The sequence below is a fragment of the Gymnogyps californianus genome, chromosome 2 (genome assembly GCF_018139145.2).
Source record: "Gymnogyps californianus isolate 813 chromosome 2, ASM1813914v2, whole genome shotgun sequence".
Lineage (NCBI taxonomy): Eukaryota > Metazoa > Chordata > Aves > Accipitriformes > Cathartidae > Gymnogyps > Gymnogyps californianus.
In genome coordinates, this window is record NC_059472.1 from 107254044 (window position 1) to 107272869 (window position 18826).

The window sequence follows — 18826 nt, forward strand, 5'->3', positions numbered from 1 at the left end:
CTCTTGCACTATGTGGAGGCATCCTGCTGCTTCAGTCAGACATAAAAAGACATGTCCTTCTAGGACGATGGTTAAATTTTATGTGATCTGTACTTCTTCCTGCTCTGTGAGATGAGTAGTGCTCATGGGTAGGGTTTGCCTTCAGAAAGCAAACAGAACAAAACCTGACAGTAAGTGGGATACATTAGAGAATATTCATATATGACCTATGAGTCAATATGATTTATCTTAAAACTGGGTCACTTTACAAGTATTTATTCCATGAACACACTTGTATGCAAAGTTTGAACTGAAAGAGAATTTTATGGTCATGTTGTAAACCTCAGAAAAAGGTGTTTTAGAGTGGAAGTATTGACTGCTTATAATGAGTGCATGAACACAGAAATCATTAATCTTACCAATTCTTTGTTGGATTTCTGAGATAATATAAAAGGAACCTCACATTCAGGGTGGTATGTAGAAGTAGCTCTCAATGAACATTACTGTGCTCTAGAGATTGTTCCCTCCCAGTTTTCTAGGCCAAAATGTCTCCTGTTGTACAAATGCAAAGGAGTAGGAGAAAATAATCTAGAATGATTAGCTCAAATTAAGTATTATCACGAAGAAAGAAAATATTTTTTGGAACTTAAATAATTTCAGCCATACATGTTCAAACGCTGTTCACGCCACCTACCACCCCCTACCCCCCACGCCTCAAGACAATTCCAAGCTGATTTGCAATTCCAGAGACATTAGGTCTTCTCATTTTGGTACTGTTCACCATGGATAATCTAAGGTAGAGCTTATCTTGTTGAAAACTTACGTAACAGGAAGTTATAAATTAAACTCAAAGGTTTTTGATTTACGACATCAGAGAATCACTTTTGAGTGTAATTATAGTGCTTCTGAGAATTGGTTGCAAATGAAAAAGGATGACAAAGCTACCAGCCAAAAAGCCAGCACTTGGAGCACTTTGCTGCTTAGGAAGGATATGAGAACATGTGTAAGAGAAGCCACAAGAGGACATACTCTATCCTATGTCCACCTTTAAATCACTTTACATATTTCAGCATGACAGAGAAATGCACTAAACTCATGTGAACAATGGAGGTTTTCCAGCTCTTATTTTCAGGACAGGCAAAGTTTTATTCACATGGCCAGAAATGGCCTATACTTGTATGAGACAACCGGCCACGGTCCGAGATTTCCTGGGAGGTGAGAAAAGGAAGAGTTCTCTTAGAAATATAAAGGCACTGCAGGAGGGCATTCCAGCATTGCTCGCTGGAGAAAATATTTCCGCACAAATGCTAAAATAAATTCTAGTTAAACTTAATAATAAAAGCAAATTATGCAGTATGAAACAGGATTAGAGGTGAAGAGGAAATGAGAGACTTAACTATGGGAAATGACATAATTTAAATCAGATATTAAACAATGGTAAAAGAGTGGGTTTGTTTACTTAGAAAGTTTTAGAAAGATGACTTAGTGGGTCATTTTTTTCTCTTGGGTCTCTGAGGAAAGCAACCACACATGAAGAATAATCACAGCAATTTGATTAACTGAACTGGATGATCCCTACCCAAATCCTAAGTGGACATTGTTATTTTATCACCTTCTACAAAATCCACTGAAAAAATCAAATTAGTCTGAAATAGCACTTCTTGGTTGCAGGCTGCTTTTATTAAAAGGAAACTTTTCTTTCTCGTGTTTTGCTGGTAGCATCGGGATGACTGTGATAAACAGTGAACCCAATGTTCTGATATTCTTTGGATGAATCTGTATTCCACTTGAATTGCACAATGTATAATCTAGTGCAATGGATAAAGACATGCTGGGGTAATAGCTGTGGAAATTCAGCAGACAATTTTTTATGTTTTCTAAAGGCAGCTACAGTTACTGGGGAAAAAAGTTAAACTCTTAGATGGATCAAGTTGTGAACTGTATTTACCCTACACAATTGATTGGAAAGCCATAAGAAATTCATAAAAAATAAATGTATATAGATATATCTAGCAGTACAAGCAAAAAATAGGGAAAAGTAGAAAAATCTAGAGATTTTGATTAGTTTTCTAACCTGGGTAGCAGAGATATAATTAACACCTAAAATGGGAATTGCCTAAATTTCAGATAGGTAATCCCATCACACAAGCTTCTATTGGAATCATTGCTTCAGAAGTTTCAAAAAACAGATTTTTGTATTTTTTACATCTAATTATACATTTAAGAGGCCAGCTGCAAGTACTCAGGCTTGATTTTTTTTGGGGGGGGGGGGTATCATTGATGTTAATTTTCATTTGATACAGTGTTTTCACTTCCAGTAACATGACAAATCACTATGTTACTGGAGTGTTGTCTAAGATACAGTGGGAGTAAATCGCTTCTACTGAAATTCCAGTTGGATCTTTTACCAATTCACATTGGCATTTTGCTGGGATACGCTCCAGCTTACCTTACCTGTGTATGTAACAGTAACATCACTGCTGGTCTGACTGAGTCAACACATTGCGTATCCTACCAGAGAATTGACCTTGTTAATAAGTTTAATGTGTAACTGAAAATTGCACTGTAAGGCAGTGCTATTTTTTTCTGAAACTCAGGTGGTACCATTGAAAAACAAGTTCAAGATGGTGAAAGTGTCCTCAAGTTGGAATGTAATGAAAATGGACTAAGCATGCATATGAAACAGTAAATTTATTTTTCATGACAAGTAACAGTTCTGAGTCACCAACCTGCACATGTGATGCATAAGAAGTACTTAAGGAATACAAAAGCACACCTTACTGAGGATACCAGCCTGTAAGCACTGACCCTGGCAGTGGCTGCCTTTTTTAGATATCTATAGAGTGGTTTTAACACAAACCCAGAGTCACAAAAAATGCCATGTCCACACCACTGCCTGATTAAATAAGCAAACTCTACTGGAACATTCTAAAAGGAAATACAAGAGTAAAGCCAAAAGTGATATTAAGACATGAAAGAAACAAAGCATCAAGTCATGAAAGGAGTAATGATGAGCCATGGTCAAAATAACTGAATAAAAGAACTCAAGGTATATTTCCTCTGAGAACACACACGCACAGTTGCACGCACACATGCACAAACAAAATCAATGCACTGATGTAAGAACTGAGTTTTGGTTTGTTCCTGACTTTCTGTCATCTGTCAAGAGACTTTTTTGTCTGTCACTGCAGATCCTACATGAACAGTGCTGATACTGGTCTTCATGAAAGCTTAGAGAGAACCACAGTCAATGCAGCTGCTTCCTCCTCCATATTTTCAAGATTAAAGATAATAGAAGTAAAACACAAAAAATGATTCATGGTTCAGAAATAGAAGTCTTACTGCGAGGGTAAAAACCGTACACTTGAGGAGATGGAAAAAACATAAATCTGAGCTGTGTAAAAAATATCTCTCCTTTAAATTCTGTCTTTGCTGTAGTGGATATGGGACAATAGGAAAAGAAACTCAAGGAGAAAGGCAAATCTAGAACAGAATAGTCAGTCTGTTCCCCTCTGGGCTCAACTGAGAGCCCACTCAACTGAGAGACTCAAATCAAAATCCTTGGAAGTCCTTGGGAAAAGGATACTCTTAACAGGTTACAAATATAGGAGCTTTGAGAACACCAGTATTTTCCGAAGGGGAATGAAAAGAAAGTCTTGAAAAGGTGCCAGAAGTCACAAAAGTAATTTTGATTCAATATGATTATTGATGAAATCTCTGGAGCAATAGCCCCAACATAGTAAGCTAAGCTTGCAGTTTGGTTTCAGAAGAAATTACCAGGTCCGTTTTTGCTGCCTTGATCTATCACTGCAGGCTGAGCTTAGACAGAATGCCCCCCCTGCCCCGCCCCGAGTCCTTCTTTAAAGGGAGAAGTCTCAAGGTCCCCCTTTGCATTACAGTGGAATAACGTAAAGAGATGGACAAGGTCTTTCTACTACTGGTTGGACAAGGCCAAATGCAGTGGGGCTGAGGAGGCCAGGTGCTATTGCATTAATATTAGTACAACTGTTTTCTGTGTTTCCATTTTTAATTCCAGTTCAGCTTAGAGGATCTTGAGAATCTGCTTATAAACTGCTGTTGCCATTCTGTAACTACAATGCTCATATAGCAGTGGCCAGGAAGGACAGCTTTGCTTTAAGCCTGGGTAGACGACATTTGCTCAAAATCCTTGCATCTTTGGATGCAATACAATGCCAAAAACACCACCGAATCCATGTCCTGGTTGTGCACCTGTTCTCCATAAAATTGGGTAAGTCTGCTCTCCTGGTAGGTCACCACTTCTTAGAAAAAACATGAAATATTTAGAAAGCATTCCTCAACACTAAAATAGCAAATTGAAAAGAGACATCCTGGATATTTTATCCAAGGTACAAGACAGGCTCCAGGCAAGATTTATGGGATTTTTGCCACAATGACCAGAGGAGTCTTCATCATTCTGGTAGAACACAGCAGCTTAAGCAGATCTTTAGAGGGGTAATAAAGGTCCTTTTTGCTGACTATTTTTCAGGATGCAAATGGTGTTTTGTGAGGTGCAGTTAAATATGAAAAATACTTCTGGAACACAAAGATGGATAATCATGCATGGCCAAGTTTTCTGATTTTATTTCCAACAATTGCCACCATCCAAGCTTGCCCAGAGCAGCCTTAATCAGGTCATAAATCAGGGGAACAGAAAAATGAAATTGTCTTTTGTGGGACCAAGATAAAATCTATATTTCTGAAAGAAGAATCTAGTCATTTTTGCAATAGGAGAACAATTACAATTCTGGAATAAATGTACTACATTCCTAATGTTCCTTGGTTTGTATCAAACAAATCACACTGAGATGAATGATTTTCAGATTTACTTTGGTCAGTCAATAGCATAGGAATGGTTAATGGTTGTGGCCCCAACTGATTAAATGATTCTTTAAGAATTTGATGGGTATGGGAGGAAGGGAACTGTGTGAGACAACACATATCTTTGCTTTCTTTAATCCTTCTTGCCCTCAAATAACAAGCTTTCAGCTGTCTGTTCTTATGGACTGCAAAGGCCAGAAGCTCTGCTGTACTCTTACAGTTCTCAGGTACAGCTGTGACTGGGCCTAGGTAACATGTCGGTGTCTCTAGATGTTACACAGAAGTAGCTATGAAGTGTGTGGCAAGTTATACTGTAATTGTGATGTGAGAATATGGCCTTTCATGTGCTTCAAAATATCACTGGACTATGGGTTGATGATACATCACATGCCATGGACAACCCTCAGGACAATATGAAATAAGTTGTCACAGTACTGGCAGGCTCTACAACTACAATGAGAAATCCTTCTAAATATAGGTAAATTTTTATTTGACTGGTTAGGCACTCTTACCTTTTCCACCTTCCTTCCAACCAGACCAAAAATCTGTATTTCTTTGCCAGTCTTCATACCTCTAACTGAATTTCATTTACCGCCTTCAAAAATTATACAATGATAACTACGTACAAAACACATGCAACTGAACTTCTTGTGCTGTGATGACAGTCAACATCTTCAGTATTAATAATGTTGGTTTTGATGCATGTATATACAGCAAAAATGGATTAATTGTTTTTTAAAATCCCTTTCCACAAATTCAGCACTTTGGATCTTTCTTCCCTCTGGAACAAAAGCACATTTTGAAATTTTCGAATTTTCCCCAGGTCAGAAACCTTGTTTTCCACAAGCTCTAATCCATGGTGAGGCAGTACTGGTCTGGGGTACAGCAGCTGTTGTATATGGTGAAGAAAGAATAGAAAGGAGAATGCTTAGTAAATGCTCTGGGAATATATAATGGGAGATTTTACTAACTGCAAAGGACTCGGGTTTATATTATCTCCTGTGAGAAAACTTAAACCAGCTTTTTGACATTAATATATGGTCATGGAAGTAAATTCAAATTTATTCATAGACAAAGTTTTTTTAAAACTACAAATCATATCTGTAAAGTTCAAACAGAAAATTCAATTAATCAGGATGTTAGGAATACACCCGTTCAGTTTCCCAAATGGCTGTGCCACTCAATCACACTCTAATAAAGGCTACTGTCTGCTCAAATGAGGTTTCATTTATACTAATATTTAGAAATGGCTCACATTTTAGAGACTGCTATTTCTAGCAGCACTCAGATTCAGGATATGAGGAATATAGGTGCAAGAAAGGCGCTATACATTATTTCTTAGTCATCAGTTGTAAGAACCTATTACGAAAATGTTTGTCAAACACAGCTGAGAAACAAACAAACACAAACTGACCTGTGATTAGTTAAACACCATAAATAACAAGCACAAAATAGGTGATGTGAAAGTTTGCAAACATCCCGTGATATTTGTTTCTGCTTGTTAGGCAACAGATTAATTAACAAAAGCTGGAGGGATCATTTGCGCAACCCAAGAAAGACCATGAACAGAAAAAGAGGCTAAGCACATTCAGTTGTATCACTGAGCAATGGCCTAAGGTTTTGAGATACTGGACTGGGACCCAGAAAACTCTCTTTTGTACTTGTCCTGCTGTATGACTCTGAGTATACGATTTCTTCTCAGTTGGGTTTAATTACTTTAGCTTAAGGCAGGGATAATGATACTGAACTCCTTTGTAAAGTACTTAGAAACATGCAGATGGAAAGCATGCAGCTGTAAAGGGGCAGAGAAGGAAGGACAAACCGTACTCGTCCCTGTCGTGCCATGTTAGACGCTGGTTAGAACCAGGTTGTTCAACCTGCATGTACTATGCCCACCCATTCAATATTTCTTCATCACTGCAATCTCATAGTACTCTTTACCAGCATCTGAGAATGGATTTTGTATTCCTTATAGACCATGCAAATATTAGTTATTGTAAATTAAATCAGGCAACCTTTCCTTACTGCACCTCTTGTAACAGAATGGCTTTCAAATACAGAGGACAAGTATAACGTGTGTGCCAACTGCATAGAGTTCAAGTTTTTGAAGTGTGATTTATAAGGGCCTTAAGCAGTTGCTTTGCCTTCGGTGGTGAATTTCACCTTCTGAAATATAAAACAGATTGAAGGAAGAACACAATCCTCCTCACTGCATCCCTACTTTCCTGTGTGTGTGAATTGGAAATTTATCCATTATACTGATTTACTCTATCACCTGCTGATCAAACTGGAGGATGTACACCTCCTATCAGCACTCAGCCTGGAAATTGGAGACTACTACAAAAAACTCTCAGTGTTTTACATGGAAACATCTAGCCCTGATATGGTTAACAATAACAATCTCGTCAAACCTCATACACCTGTAAACAGAGTTTACAGCGATAAGTTTTACCATCATGCTACTATTTATATTCCATAAACAGTTTACAATGATGTGCGTAGCAGCGATAATGACACTGACAAGAGCACTCAACAGAAGCACAGATGTTGAAAGATGTTCTTATGCAATCTGTATTACTGCTTATATCTACATAAACTTAGTTCAATAATCAAAGTTGCCCCACTTACCATAAAGTAAAGACAAATATCGATTTTAAATGCAAAGATGAGCCATTATATGTGCAGTTTCATACGCAAAATATCTCAAATCACATCATACTTTCATAGAAAAAGGTCTCTGAGTAGACAGCCACTTCTCTAAATTTGCATGGGGTGTCTACAAAGTTACCAATTTCCAATTTAGTTTGCTTTCTACCCAGGAGTAAGTGGAATAAAATCAGCCAACTTACGATCTCCTTGACAACGCACGGGACCTACAGATATCTTGGCTTCAGACCCAGGCCGGTCAACATCTCCAACCACTACCTGACTCACTGGTAGGTGCTCTTTGTATGACAACATCCCAGCATCTTTTCTCCTGAATTAGAGAGAGAGAGAAAAAGAAAGCAATTGTGAAATATATTAAAATAATTTCCTTGATCATTATTATTATTCAACGAACTAAGCACCAAAAGAATAGGTATGCAACAATTACACCAGTACAGTGTTACCATCTAAAAACCTGTCTCGAACAACATCAGTTTGAGCAATAACGCTGTCCGTTTACTGGAAAACAGATGGATAGCAGCTACTGTCACCCAGGAACACAGTCAGAGTAGCAGCTTGTTTTGTGGCCAGTCCTGGACTCAGCTGGACTTGTGTGGGTCTCCTTGCTTTCCAGACTCACCAGCTCCATTCTAGTGTGTAACACTGCTGTTGATCTCCTTGCTGATGTCTTCTGAGAGGGAGAAAAATCCTAGTGCTTCCTAGAAGTGTATATTTTTTGCTCTGCTTGCTGACAGTTATTATCCTAACGATATGACCTCTGCATACCAAGGAAACAGTGCCTCTTTTATTTTTAAAATTTTTAGTATTATATTAAAAAAGGGAAATTAAAGACTAATTATATGAAAGGGCTTGTCATCTTAGTCCTAAGTGCCTAGTGCACTTCTAACACTAAGTGCCTAAGTCCAAAAAATCTAAACTTGTGAATCTAACCACGAATACGCAGCTCAAACCGCATTTTAGTTAGCAAGATCACTAAAATTAAATTTATAGTCATGTCTAAAAGCTCCTCATTTCAACTGCAGTGAGTAACCTGGTGCTTTTTGCATGCCTAGACCAAATCACTATGCACAGTTACAACATTTTTCCTTTATCATTTCAGGAGCTGAATCCAGCTGGCATGTTGCGTACTGTTTCTTCCAAATAGAAAATAAAATAAACCACATTTAATTAGGTACCTTATCTCTCAGGTGCCTTTTTTTTTTTTTTTTTTTTTTTTGACCTAAGCACATGGAAGGCCAAAAATATCCACACAGGAAAAAATGCACTATATGTAATGTTAGGACTATACTTTTTGACACAAAAGAAAGTAAGAGGAAGCAAAATAAATCCATCTATTTATCTCTCCTTTTTTTCTCTTTCTTTTTAGCTGTACCTTGCCATGTAATTGAGTATCTAAATTAAGCCACATTTTGATCTAAAAATCAATTCCTTTCTTCAAAAATACTACAGGATGAAGGATGAATTCAGGATCTGGAAAAGTTACTGAAGTGCACAGTATGACTATAACTGGGAACTTCTCAGGATTTCAGGAAACTGAAAGTCTTTTTCATCTCTAACTTGGATGACTCCATGATGTGACTCATTAGATTGCTAACAACAGCAGAGATCTGCATGATCTGTGGTAATGCTCGGAGTTTTCCAGTAGCACAGTAGTATTTTCCAGTAGCGTCTCCAGTCATCATCCTCACTGGGTCCTTCTGAAGAGATGGAAGGCAAAACATTCTTTTCAAAAGAAGCACAACTAAAGTAATTAAGAAAATAACCATCACATTTTTGAACGACAGTTCATTGGAACTCATGTCTGTTCTCTGTGATGAAGAGAGTAATTAGAGATTTAATTACTAGAGTTTTTCAAATAGTAGATGACTGTTTTCCTCAATCTGTATGTTCTTCCCCTTCAGAGCACTTGCCTTTCTTCGTGGGTCCTTTGTATTGCTGACATCATTAACCCTCTCTGGTTGGACACAGCTATACCAAGTGCTATGTTGGCGAGGCTGCTATAGGGGACTGCTAGAAAGGAGGAAAAATGGAGAGGAGTAACCCTCACAGGCTGCTTCTGCAGATTGTGCTAGGTTGTAGCCTACTGCTTTTCATCCACAGGTTGCAATGCCCTTTACAAAGGTATCGTATTCATCAATTTGGAGACAGGCGATATAGGAAAAGGGAGATCAAAGGACTTTCCCTTTAAGAAAGAAAAGAGTAAATAATAAAGCCAGGTATGTAGACCTAATCTTCCATCTCTGCTAAAGACCTGTAGCGATGGGACCCACTCCCTTCTAATAGAGGATAAATGTAGGTCATCACTTTACTCTTTCTGAGATTTTCCTCTCAGACTGGCTTTCTCTGCTGATTGTTACTCTTTCAAAGAATGCTTTAAAGATGGACGTACCTATTTAAAATAAAGAATTCTTCAAAGAGCGGTAAAAAGAAAACTGTTGGCATGTCTCTTCTTTCCTTCCCCTCTCACAAAAAGAGCTAATATTTCAGCTCCAAATAAGGATGTCAAAGGGCAGCCCTTTTCCTGTCACCAATAGCTTATTCACCTCCTTTGAAAGAAATAAAAAGGAGCAGTAACAATTTTCTCCCTCTTTACTGATCATGTTTCTACTCATTTTAATATTTTATTTATGCATTTAGTGATATGGTCACTTTAAAGCTGTTGCCATGACAATAAAACTAAATGTTAGAGTTCTTTTCAGAAATAGCCTTATTTTCTGATAATCGCTTACTTGTCTCATCATTGTAGGAAATGCATTCTCCCCTGTACAGAAGCTATTGAGGGCTGGGAGTACTGGACCAAGAGTTGAGAGAAGGGCATTGTCTTTTCTCCAGCAGAACCTGCGTAGTTTATTTGCTCTTAACAAAAAAGGGATAATGATAGCTTTTGGCCCACACGTGCACCAAAAAGACAAATACACTCAAGAGACTGAGTGGCTCTGTTACGCTTTTCTAAGGTACTTGTAGTTCCTCTGGACATACTAATCAGTGCTGACAAAGTCAAAAAAGTTATAAACCAAAGACTGATTATAATGCTTGACTTTTTGTACTACACACATAGAAATAATCACAGCTGGAACACTCAGTTCCTGCAAGGGATAATGCTTCTGCCAGTATTTAAAGACTTTGCACATTAAGAGGGTAGAGAAAGTCTCTGAAGTTTTTCCTCACCAAAGAAAATCCCCTTAAGAGAATAAAGATTGAATTCAGAGTGTGTCATATTCCTATTAATAGCCAAATGGGAGATGAATGAATCTGATCAAATCCCGTAATTATTACCAGGAGATATTGATGAAATCTCAGTGTAATTTTCTATTTCTAATTTCTTTTCCTATATATAACAGTCTGCAAAGTGCTTCAGGGTGCCTTTGAATGAAAGCAGCAGATATTAGTGTAATATTTATCATTGTTTTGATTACGATCATCTACTTACTCTTTATAAGCATTCTGTGGTATGTAAAAAAGAAATGCATTATGCATATATCAACAAACGACATATTCAGAGTAATGATAAGATTCTGTATCACTATTAATTTGTTTATATAATGATTTCATACAACCAGACTTCTGTTACTGGAGTAATTTATTTTCTCCAATTTTGTTAGACATCACTTAATTATCAGTCCAGTCTTATGCAGGAGAACACATAAAGAACGTACTACAGGTAGGAATGAACTTAATTTTAAAAGATATGCTTACATGAGCTGAGGAACTGGAATTGTTTTGGGAATACAAATAAAATACCTACTGAATTGAAACTGCAGTGTTAAACACATATTATTTAATTATTAGCAGTGGTTTGAAGAATACAAACTCCCAAGTATTCCCATTTCAAAGGTATACAGTGGTCCACCTCTCACAAGACCCAGCTTTTTACTATGCAAGCACCTCTATTGTAATCCCTGAATTTCCATAATCTAGCTGAGAGGTATAAAGCAGTTTAGTCCAGCTAATATCTGCAAAAGAATGTCTGTAAAAAACATTGTGAAGGGTACAAATGTGCCAAGTATTAGTATTTTCTGTCTTCCAAAAATATCTGGCAAGAATTTTATTTATATTAGAACTGCTAAGAAGAGCTAATATTACAGAGAATTTAATGAACAATGCAATTTTGAGAGCAGCCTTAATAATCTGGAAGCGAGTTACTTCGAGATATACAAGCTCTAATTAACAGGATTAAAAATGGTAAACAAAAGCTAGGATTAAAGCAGAACTAGCTAATTTTTGAAAGGTTTTGATAAAATTTAGTTAACTTTTTAATGTACATACTATGCAGCACAAAAGCCATACTTATAGATTCACCATGTTCCCAGGACTCTATCCTTCTTAGGAATTGTAAACTGCCAACAATATACTCTAGGCTGAAAACTTCTATTTCCACTTGCATTTGCTGTTCTCAGGGATTCTTATAGATCTCTTGTCCCTTCCCACATGTCTTGTCACCTCAGATACCCTTATATGCTAAACTGGAGCTAATGATTCACCCTTGATTTGGCTGCCAAGGGGTATTATGGAAAACTTCTCATTACTATAGGGGATCATATAAACTGACAGAGAGTCATGACTCAATTCAAGTTTTTTTCCACACTGGCACTGGACGGGCTGAGGTCCTACGAAATATGTTGTTCTCATACTCCTAACAGCAAAAGAAGGAAAGTTTGAACTCTTACGATTAAGACTGATCTTAAGGTAGTTAAGCTTCTTCTCTAGCACACTGGTCAAAAAAATGAGAAAGTGCCACCAGCCTTTAGCAACATGCACTTCATTACGATGTAACAGGTGTTTTGGTTGGGTAAGCAAAGCCTATGTGCAGGTACAACTGTTAGCTATGTGCAAACAAGGGTTTGCAAGAGGTTTGTTTCAGTGGAAAATGCAGAAGTAAAACAGGGAAGCAGTCTGGATTTTTATTTTTATTTTTGAGATCACTCATCTCCTGAAAATCTAAACAATATGATGAAAGACCATCTAATCCCAGCACCCAAATTACTAACATAAACAAGTCCATCCTTTGACATTTATTAGTAAAGATAAATTATACCAAAGACACGAGGCTGATGGTGCAGCAGGCATAAGTAATCCTTGTTTAGAAATTATAAAAGATTGACTACATTAGATTAAATTAACTTAATTCACAAGCATCATATTCACAAATAGTCCCACCAGAAGAATGATGAACAAATTTAAGATACCCTCAATGCCAATGAACTGTACAAAAAACCCACTGGAATTTGCATTTAGCACAAGTCACTTAAGTTACTTTCAGGAACTTCAAACCTTCTTTGAAGAAGAAACCAGTTTAAATTAGCCTTACAAAGACATGTTTAATTCACACTTTTTTCCGGGGATTGAGACTTAGATCTCCTTTTTCACTTTACACAGTCTATCCTTCCCCTGACCTTTAAGATGAAAAAACTTTGAAAGTATATTAGGAAATAAATTTGATCCTTTGGATACCTCTCAAATCTTATAATCCCATAACATCAACTCTATTAATTAAACAAATGTTAATTTGAATAATTATAAACATCCTTATGAGGATTATATGCTTTAACAGTGATTAGAAAATTAATACTTCATAAGGTATACAGTATATAATTCAAAAACTTGCTAATAAAATGCCTATTCTTAAAAAAAGTTAATAACATCTTGATTATTTTTTTTACAAAAAACTTAAAACTCTATGAGTGTTCCAAAGACAGAGTGTCTAAACAACACTTTCCAGCATGATCAGGTATGTGGGATCAAGCTGAACAGTTTAAGATGCTTGATGCTGAAACTGTATCACCACAGAATTTATGCAAGCAGTTTGGTGAGAGTTTCTGAGTTAAGAAGTTGACAGGAAGCCTGCTCCATTTCTTCCCTTTTCTCTGCTTGGCAATGTTATCACGGCACTTCCTGATTCCGTGTGTGCTAGAGATATGAAGTGAGATACATTGAGAAATTGGTGAGAAATGTGTCTCATTTAAAAAATCCATCAGGAAGGAGAATGAGATCGTTTAGACTGGTTCTACAGGGCTCTTGCCTGAAAGGACTTCTCGACTTTCCTCTCAGATAGGAGTTTGTGAGAAACTGAATAACCACAGCAAAAGGTGAATAATGGAGATGATAGCAAACTGGGCTCTGCTTTCTTTTGAACAATATGGATCAATTTCAGGGGAAAACCTGCCTTTTCTGAATATTTGCTCATATTCTCCTTCCAACAAAACAGTGGAGACAGAAGGTCTCTCCTTCAAGCGGAGCAGCTTCTCTTATGAATGTCATTTTTTCAGTATTCCTTCCCAGAAAAAAAAGAAACTTGGGATTCCTCTTCCTTTGGGGTCCAGCAACTCCTCTGACTTGATTGTTAATTTTTTTTATTTCTATACCAAGATATTTTAAGAATGGAGTCTAGGAATCCTACCATGCTGTAACTGATCTCCAGCACCTCTAGATCTTTGCATCTGTCAACAATTTAATAATTTTTCTGTCTCATTTTCAAAAATTTTAAAGTAGGACAGGGAATGTGTGTGGCATTTCCTTTGGGAGAAATGTTGACTCTTGTATTGGGATGTCCCTTCCACCTTGTGTGATTATGGAGGATTCAGATTACTTGGGATTCAGCTGAAGCCAAGAAAATAATGTTCTCCTGTGGACCTAGTGCTGAAATGGGATGCTACAGGAATTTTCCAAGAAAAAATGACATTGAAAAGGGCAAATAGCTTGCTTAAAGAATTGTGTTTTTTTTTTAAAGTTAGTTAAAAATTTCATTTGGTTTTTTCAAAAAAATATGATTCTTTTATCTCAAAATATTTCAAAATTCAAAAGATCTTTTGAAAAATAATAGTTAATAAATAAAAATATTAAAAATAACCCACAATTGACAATGCTAAAAAAGCTTTCTAGTCATCCTTAGAAAGTTTTAAATGCTTTGTTGTACGACACAAATATGAGAAAACTCTGCTCTCAACAGGTGTAATCAAATGAAGGACAATAAATTAAATGATCCATTCAACTATTCAACATGCCCCAGAAAGTTAAATGTCTTTCTTCCTAATCACTTTGACAAAGAGAAACCTATATTCATTCCATGATCCATTCACACATGTTGAAACTTCCCATGAAATAGCAGGCAACCTTAGCTCTGAGGGAAGAAGATCATGAAGGACTGTACTGAGTATTACCACCTTTTTCAAAAATTCTCTAATTTAAAACCCCAAGCATTTTTAATTACTTTTCTGTACATCTGAATGCACTATAGTAATGGTAATATTTTACTGTGTGCACACTAAAAGCAGTTATCTAATTAAATGTCTATTTTTAATATTTGTACTGTTGAATATAGTATTGCAAGATCTATGCAGATCAATGATGAATTCCTTGCAGTTTTCTATCCTACTAACTATCCACAAGTCTTTGGATCATGTCCTTGTCAAACTATCAGACCAAATGTGCTTCTGGCAGGATTTTTAAGGCACAAGGATCTGTGTTGGAAGAAATATTAAAAATCTCAGAGCAACAGCTTAGAGACTTAATTTCTTGGAGTTCTTGACAACTTTGACAGTTTTATTTCATATGACTGAAAGAGCTAAATAAAAATAATTGAGTATGGCATGACAAAATAACAGATGGCTATAGTTAATGCTGACTTCAGCCCCTATATGCCTGTTGAGTTCAATAAGGTACTAAAGTGCATAACTTAGTGTTGAATTTGGTCCAGAAAACTTAATGAAGTATGGGACTTACTGCACCTAGAAAATTTCCGTAAAACCCACTTGTATAAACACTACTATTGCTCCTACCCTTTCACTGGCACTTGCTGTAGTGTTCATCCTTACATCACATCTATGCATATACCTCATACAACACTGAAACCAATCTATGCTTCACGCAAAGGCACTATAGGGACCATAAGGGTGCTGTAATTTAGCTCACCTCTTCTGTTGTATGTATAGCTATGACACCAAATATCTGGGGAAAAAATCTAGGTCGATCACACCTTGGAACAGAGTGCTTGATTAGGTAACCTCACAAAATCTCCTTCATATATATGATAAGTATGCCCAAAGAAGGGTTGGTGAAGGGTCTAGAGAGCAAGTCTTATGAGGAGTGGCTGAGGGAACTGGGGTTGTTTAACCTGGAGAACAGGAGGCTCAGGGGAGACCTTATCACTCTCTACAACTACCTGAAAGGAGGTTGTAGCAAGGTGGGTGTCAGTCTCTTCTCCCAGGTAACAAGCGATAGGACGAGACGAAACGGCCTTAAGTTGTGCCAGGGGAGGTTTAGATTGGATATTAGGAAAAATTTCTTCACCGAAAGGGTTGTCAAGCATTGGAACAGGCTTCCCAGGGAAGTGGTTGAGTCACCAACCCTGGAGGTATTTAAAAAACATGTAGATGTCACACCTAGGGACATGGTTTAATGGTGGACCTGGCAGTGCTAGGTTAATGGTTGGACATGATGATCTTAAAGGTCTTTTCCAAACTAAATGATTTTATGATCCTATGATTCTATAAGTAGGTTGGTTCTGTCTTCCAAATTTGTATCTCCTGGTAGGCATTTTTCATGCTTATCCTCCCCTTTGTCTTTTTGTGCTAAACTATTCTGTCATTTGGGCTTGTTTATTCTTAATATAGATGATATCTGAGTCCTTTTAGCCTTTCTTTTGGGCTTCTGTAAAATGGAGTTTGTTAATAGACATAAAGCTGTCTTACATGAAAAATGTTGTATTCAGGTGTGTTGGATTCAGCTCTGTGTAAAAAATTACACTTATCCTACTTCTGTATCACAGGTGACATTTTGGAAGACACAGAAAAATTATGTTACTTGCTAGACATCATGTGGAAAATAAGCACACCGGTATCCTTCTTCTAAATAATAAACTATCTAAGTAGCCAATAAAGAGACAAAAGGGACAAGAAGTAATGTCATATACTATTAAAAGTAAAATTCCAAGAGAAGTTACTATTCAGCTATTTATTCCCTTTCTGTAAAGGCCCCAACCACATCTGTACTGATTTTTAAGAAAACTTAGGTATTTGAGCCTATTTTTCAGTAAGTTCTTTCTATTCTGACTGACCTCTGCCTTTAATTGTAACAACCACAGCATTTTATTTTCTGTATCTATAATCAGTTTTCAGTCTTGAAATCCTGTATTTTTATGGTAGTACACATGATCTGCTCATTGTTTCCCCTCAGAAGTCCTCAGTTTCCCTTTAGTTTTGTCTCCAGTCTCAGCCCCAGAAGACTGCTTGCCATTTTACTTTCGTGGCTGTGTGGAAGAAGGCAAACCCACAACAGTGATGCTTCGCTCAAAGGGGCACTTACCCCAGCAGGACAGATGACCAGTTTTATTTAGTCTTTATTATGTACCATACAGCTTGTACATCTGTAGTTCCTTACTCAGCATGAGGATTTCTTAATCTACTGCTGTCCAGAGTTGGAATCAGTGATCTTATAAATGATTTTTTTTTCTTTCTGCTTACCTAATAAATAGAAAAGTTGTTTCTAACGGTAAAATGATTAGTAAAAGTGGTCTCAAAACAAATTTGGCTTTTTCCTAACTGCTGAAAAACACCTCTCAATATAGTGAAGTCATCAGGTTCATGGTTTTCTGATGTTGTTGTCATCATTTGTTTGTTTTGTTTGACCTATGAAAGGTAGACCCCTTAAATTATCCTAGAACTGGTAAGGAGATGGGAAACAAACAGCTATTTCAAACATCAAGCCATGCCAAAGCCAAATGGAAGAAGAAATTTGTAACATCCATTGCCAACCCCCCCCCCCCCCCCCAAAATCTAGCAAAAAACCTTAAAGGATTATCTACAGATTGTGCTATAAACATAATGCTTGATGTTGCTACATCTACTGAGGAAGGAAAGTGGGGTCTATTATCATGAAAGTGCTAGTTAGAAGAAGAATTAAATATCCCACTACAAAACATTTTAAATGTACCCCCATTCATCAGAAGTAATTATCTGAAACTGAATGCTCCAAGATATTCAAGCACATTTAAAGCAATGGTGCAGCATAGAGGTAATTAACAGATGCCTTTTTTCATTATGTAAACACTGCCATAAAGCACAAGCGAAACATGGATACTTGTCACTTTCCCTCTGCTTGTAAACATGCATGTATGTCTCTCAGAATTAATTTAATTTCAATTAGGTTTTTTTTTTAGTGCTTTTGCTAAAAAGACAGATAATCTTGTTTCGTAATGATATGCAACTTTATCCATAGGTTAATTTCTTTATGGCCTTTTCATGTTTTTATGATACCCTTACCTCTTGTCTACGTGTGTGTATATCCACACACATGTATTACCGTAACAGGGGAAATGAGAAAGGATACTAAACAAGATTCTTACTGAAGTTTTAAAAAATCGTATTCCTGCAATGTGTACAACTGTGTCACCTCCAGAGGCAGCTGGGTTCTGCGGGGCTGTAGCTAGAGATTCTCTCACTGTATTTGCTCACAGCATTATGAGACAACTGAGTGACCGAGATTAGGACTTGAGCTACAGGGAAGGTATGGTATGCTATACTTCTTGCTAAGTATTAGGCCAAATGCAGATGCCCTTGTTTAGCAAAATCTGTTTTGCTGCACCAACCGTAGAATGTCAAGTATTTGTTTAGAATTTTGTTGACTGCGCTTATACAGGATTAGTGAGCTATTCATTAGCCAGATCTCTCCACTTTATTGCTCTGATGGATTTCCATTATCCTTCTTGTTAGCCTTTGAGCTCAACTCTCCTTATATTACACATCACCACTTTTTCCTCAAGAGAAGACTGAAGCAAACTTAGCAGAACTTACCATTCATTTCCTAATGCAATTCCCTCTGAGCTGAGCCTGTCTTCTCCCAGCACAATAATTGATGAACCCCCTCAAGACTTTTTACTGCATAGTGTGCTGTCACAGCCCTGACTGTGTGGACTGAAAAGGCTCTGGGCCATGGGTTTCTAACAACCCGTGTCAGTATGGTCATGGCCAAAGGAGGCTGATGATGAAGTGAGTGAGAAGTCCTAATACTGCCCCCCCTTATCCATAAGAATGGTGCTTTTCAGGACTCCAAGCAATCCTGGGTAGACCTTATGGGAAGCTAACCCTGAAGCAACCAGGTTGTGCTTCTCTGATCTTTCAGGCTGCAGCATTTTTATCAGCATTAGGTGAAGACAGAAATTAAAATGTAATACTTTGGGTCCACAAGCCTTAGGGCCCAGAGTATTTGCAGTTGGTGCACTGAGGGCCTTGACAATGTTGTGCTGCATTTTAATGGAATAAGTATGTTAATTTGCCAGATGTTGTTGTTATCTTTTTTACTGCAGATGTTTCTTGCCTCAAAACAGGTCTATGAGATAAAAGTTCCC

General features: G+C 37.2%; 1 protein-coding gene across 1 annotated transcript in view; it reads right to left on the reverse strand.

The window, feature by feature from the left end:
- Positions 1-18826, reverse strand: part of CNTNAP2 (contactin associated protein 2) — a 1235323-nt gene that overhangs the window by 193133 nt on the left and 1023364 nt on the right. Inside the window, exon 15 of the mRNA XM_050890726.1 lies at positions 7668-7795. Within this exon, the coding sequence (XP_050746683.1) occupies positions 7668-7795 (128 nt within the window). The remainder of the gene's footprint in view (positions 1-7667; positions 7796-18826) is intronic.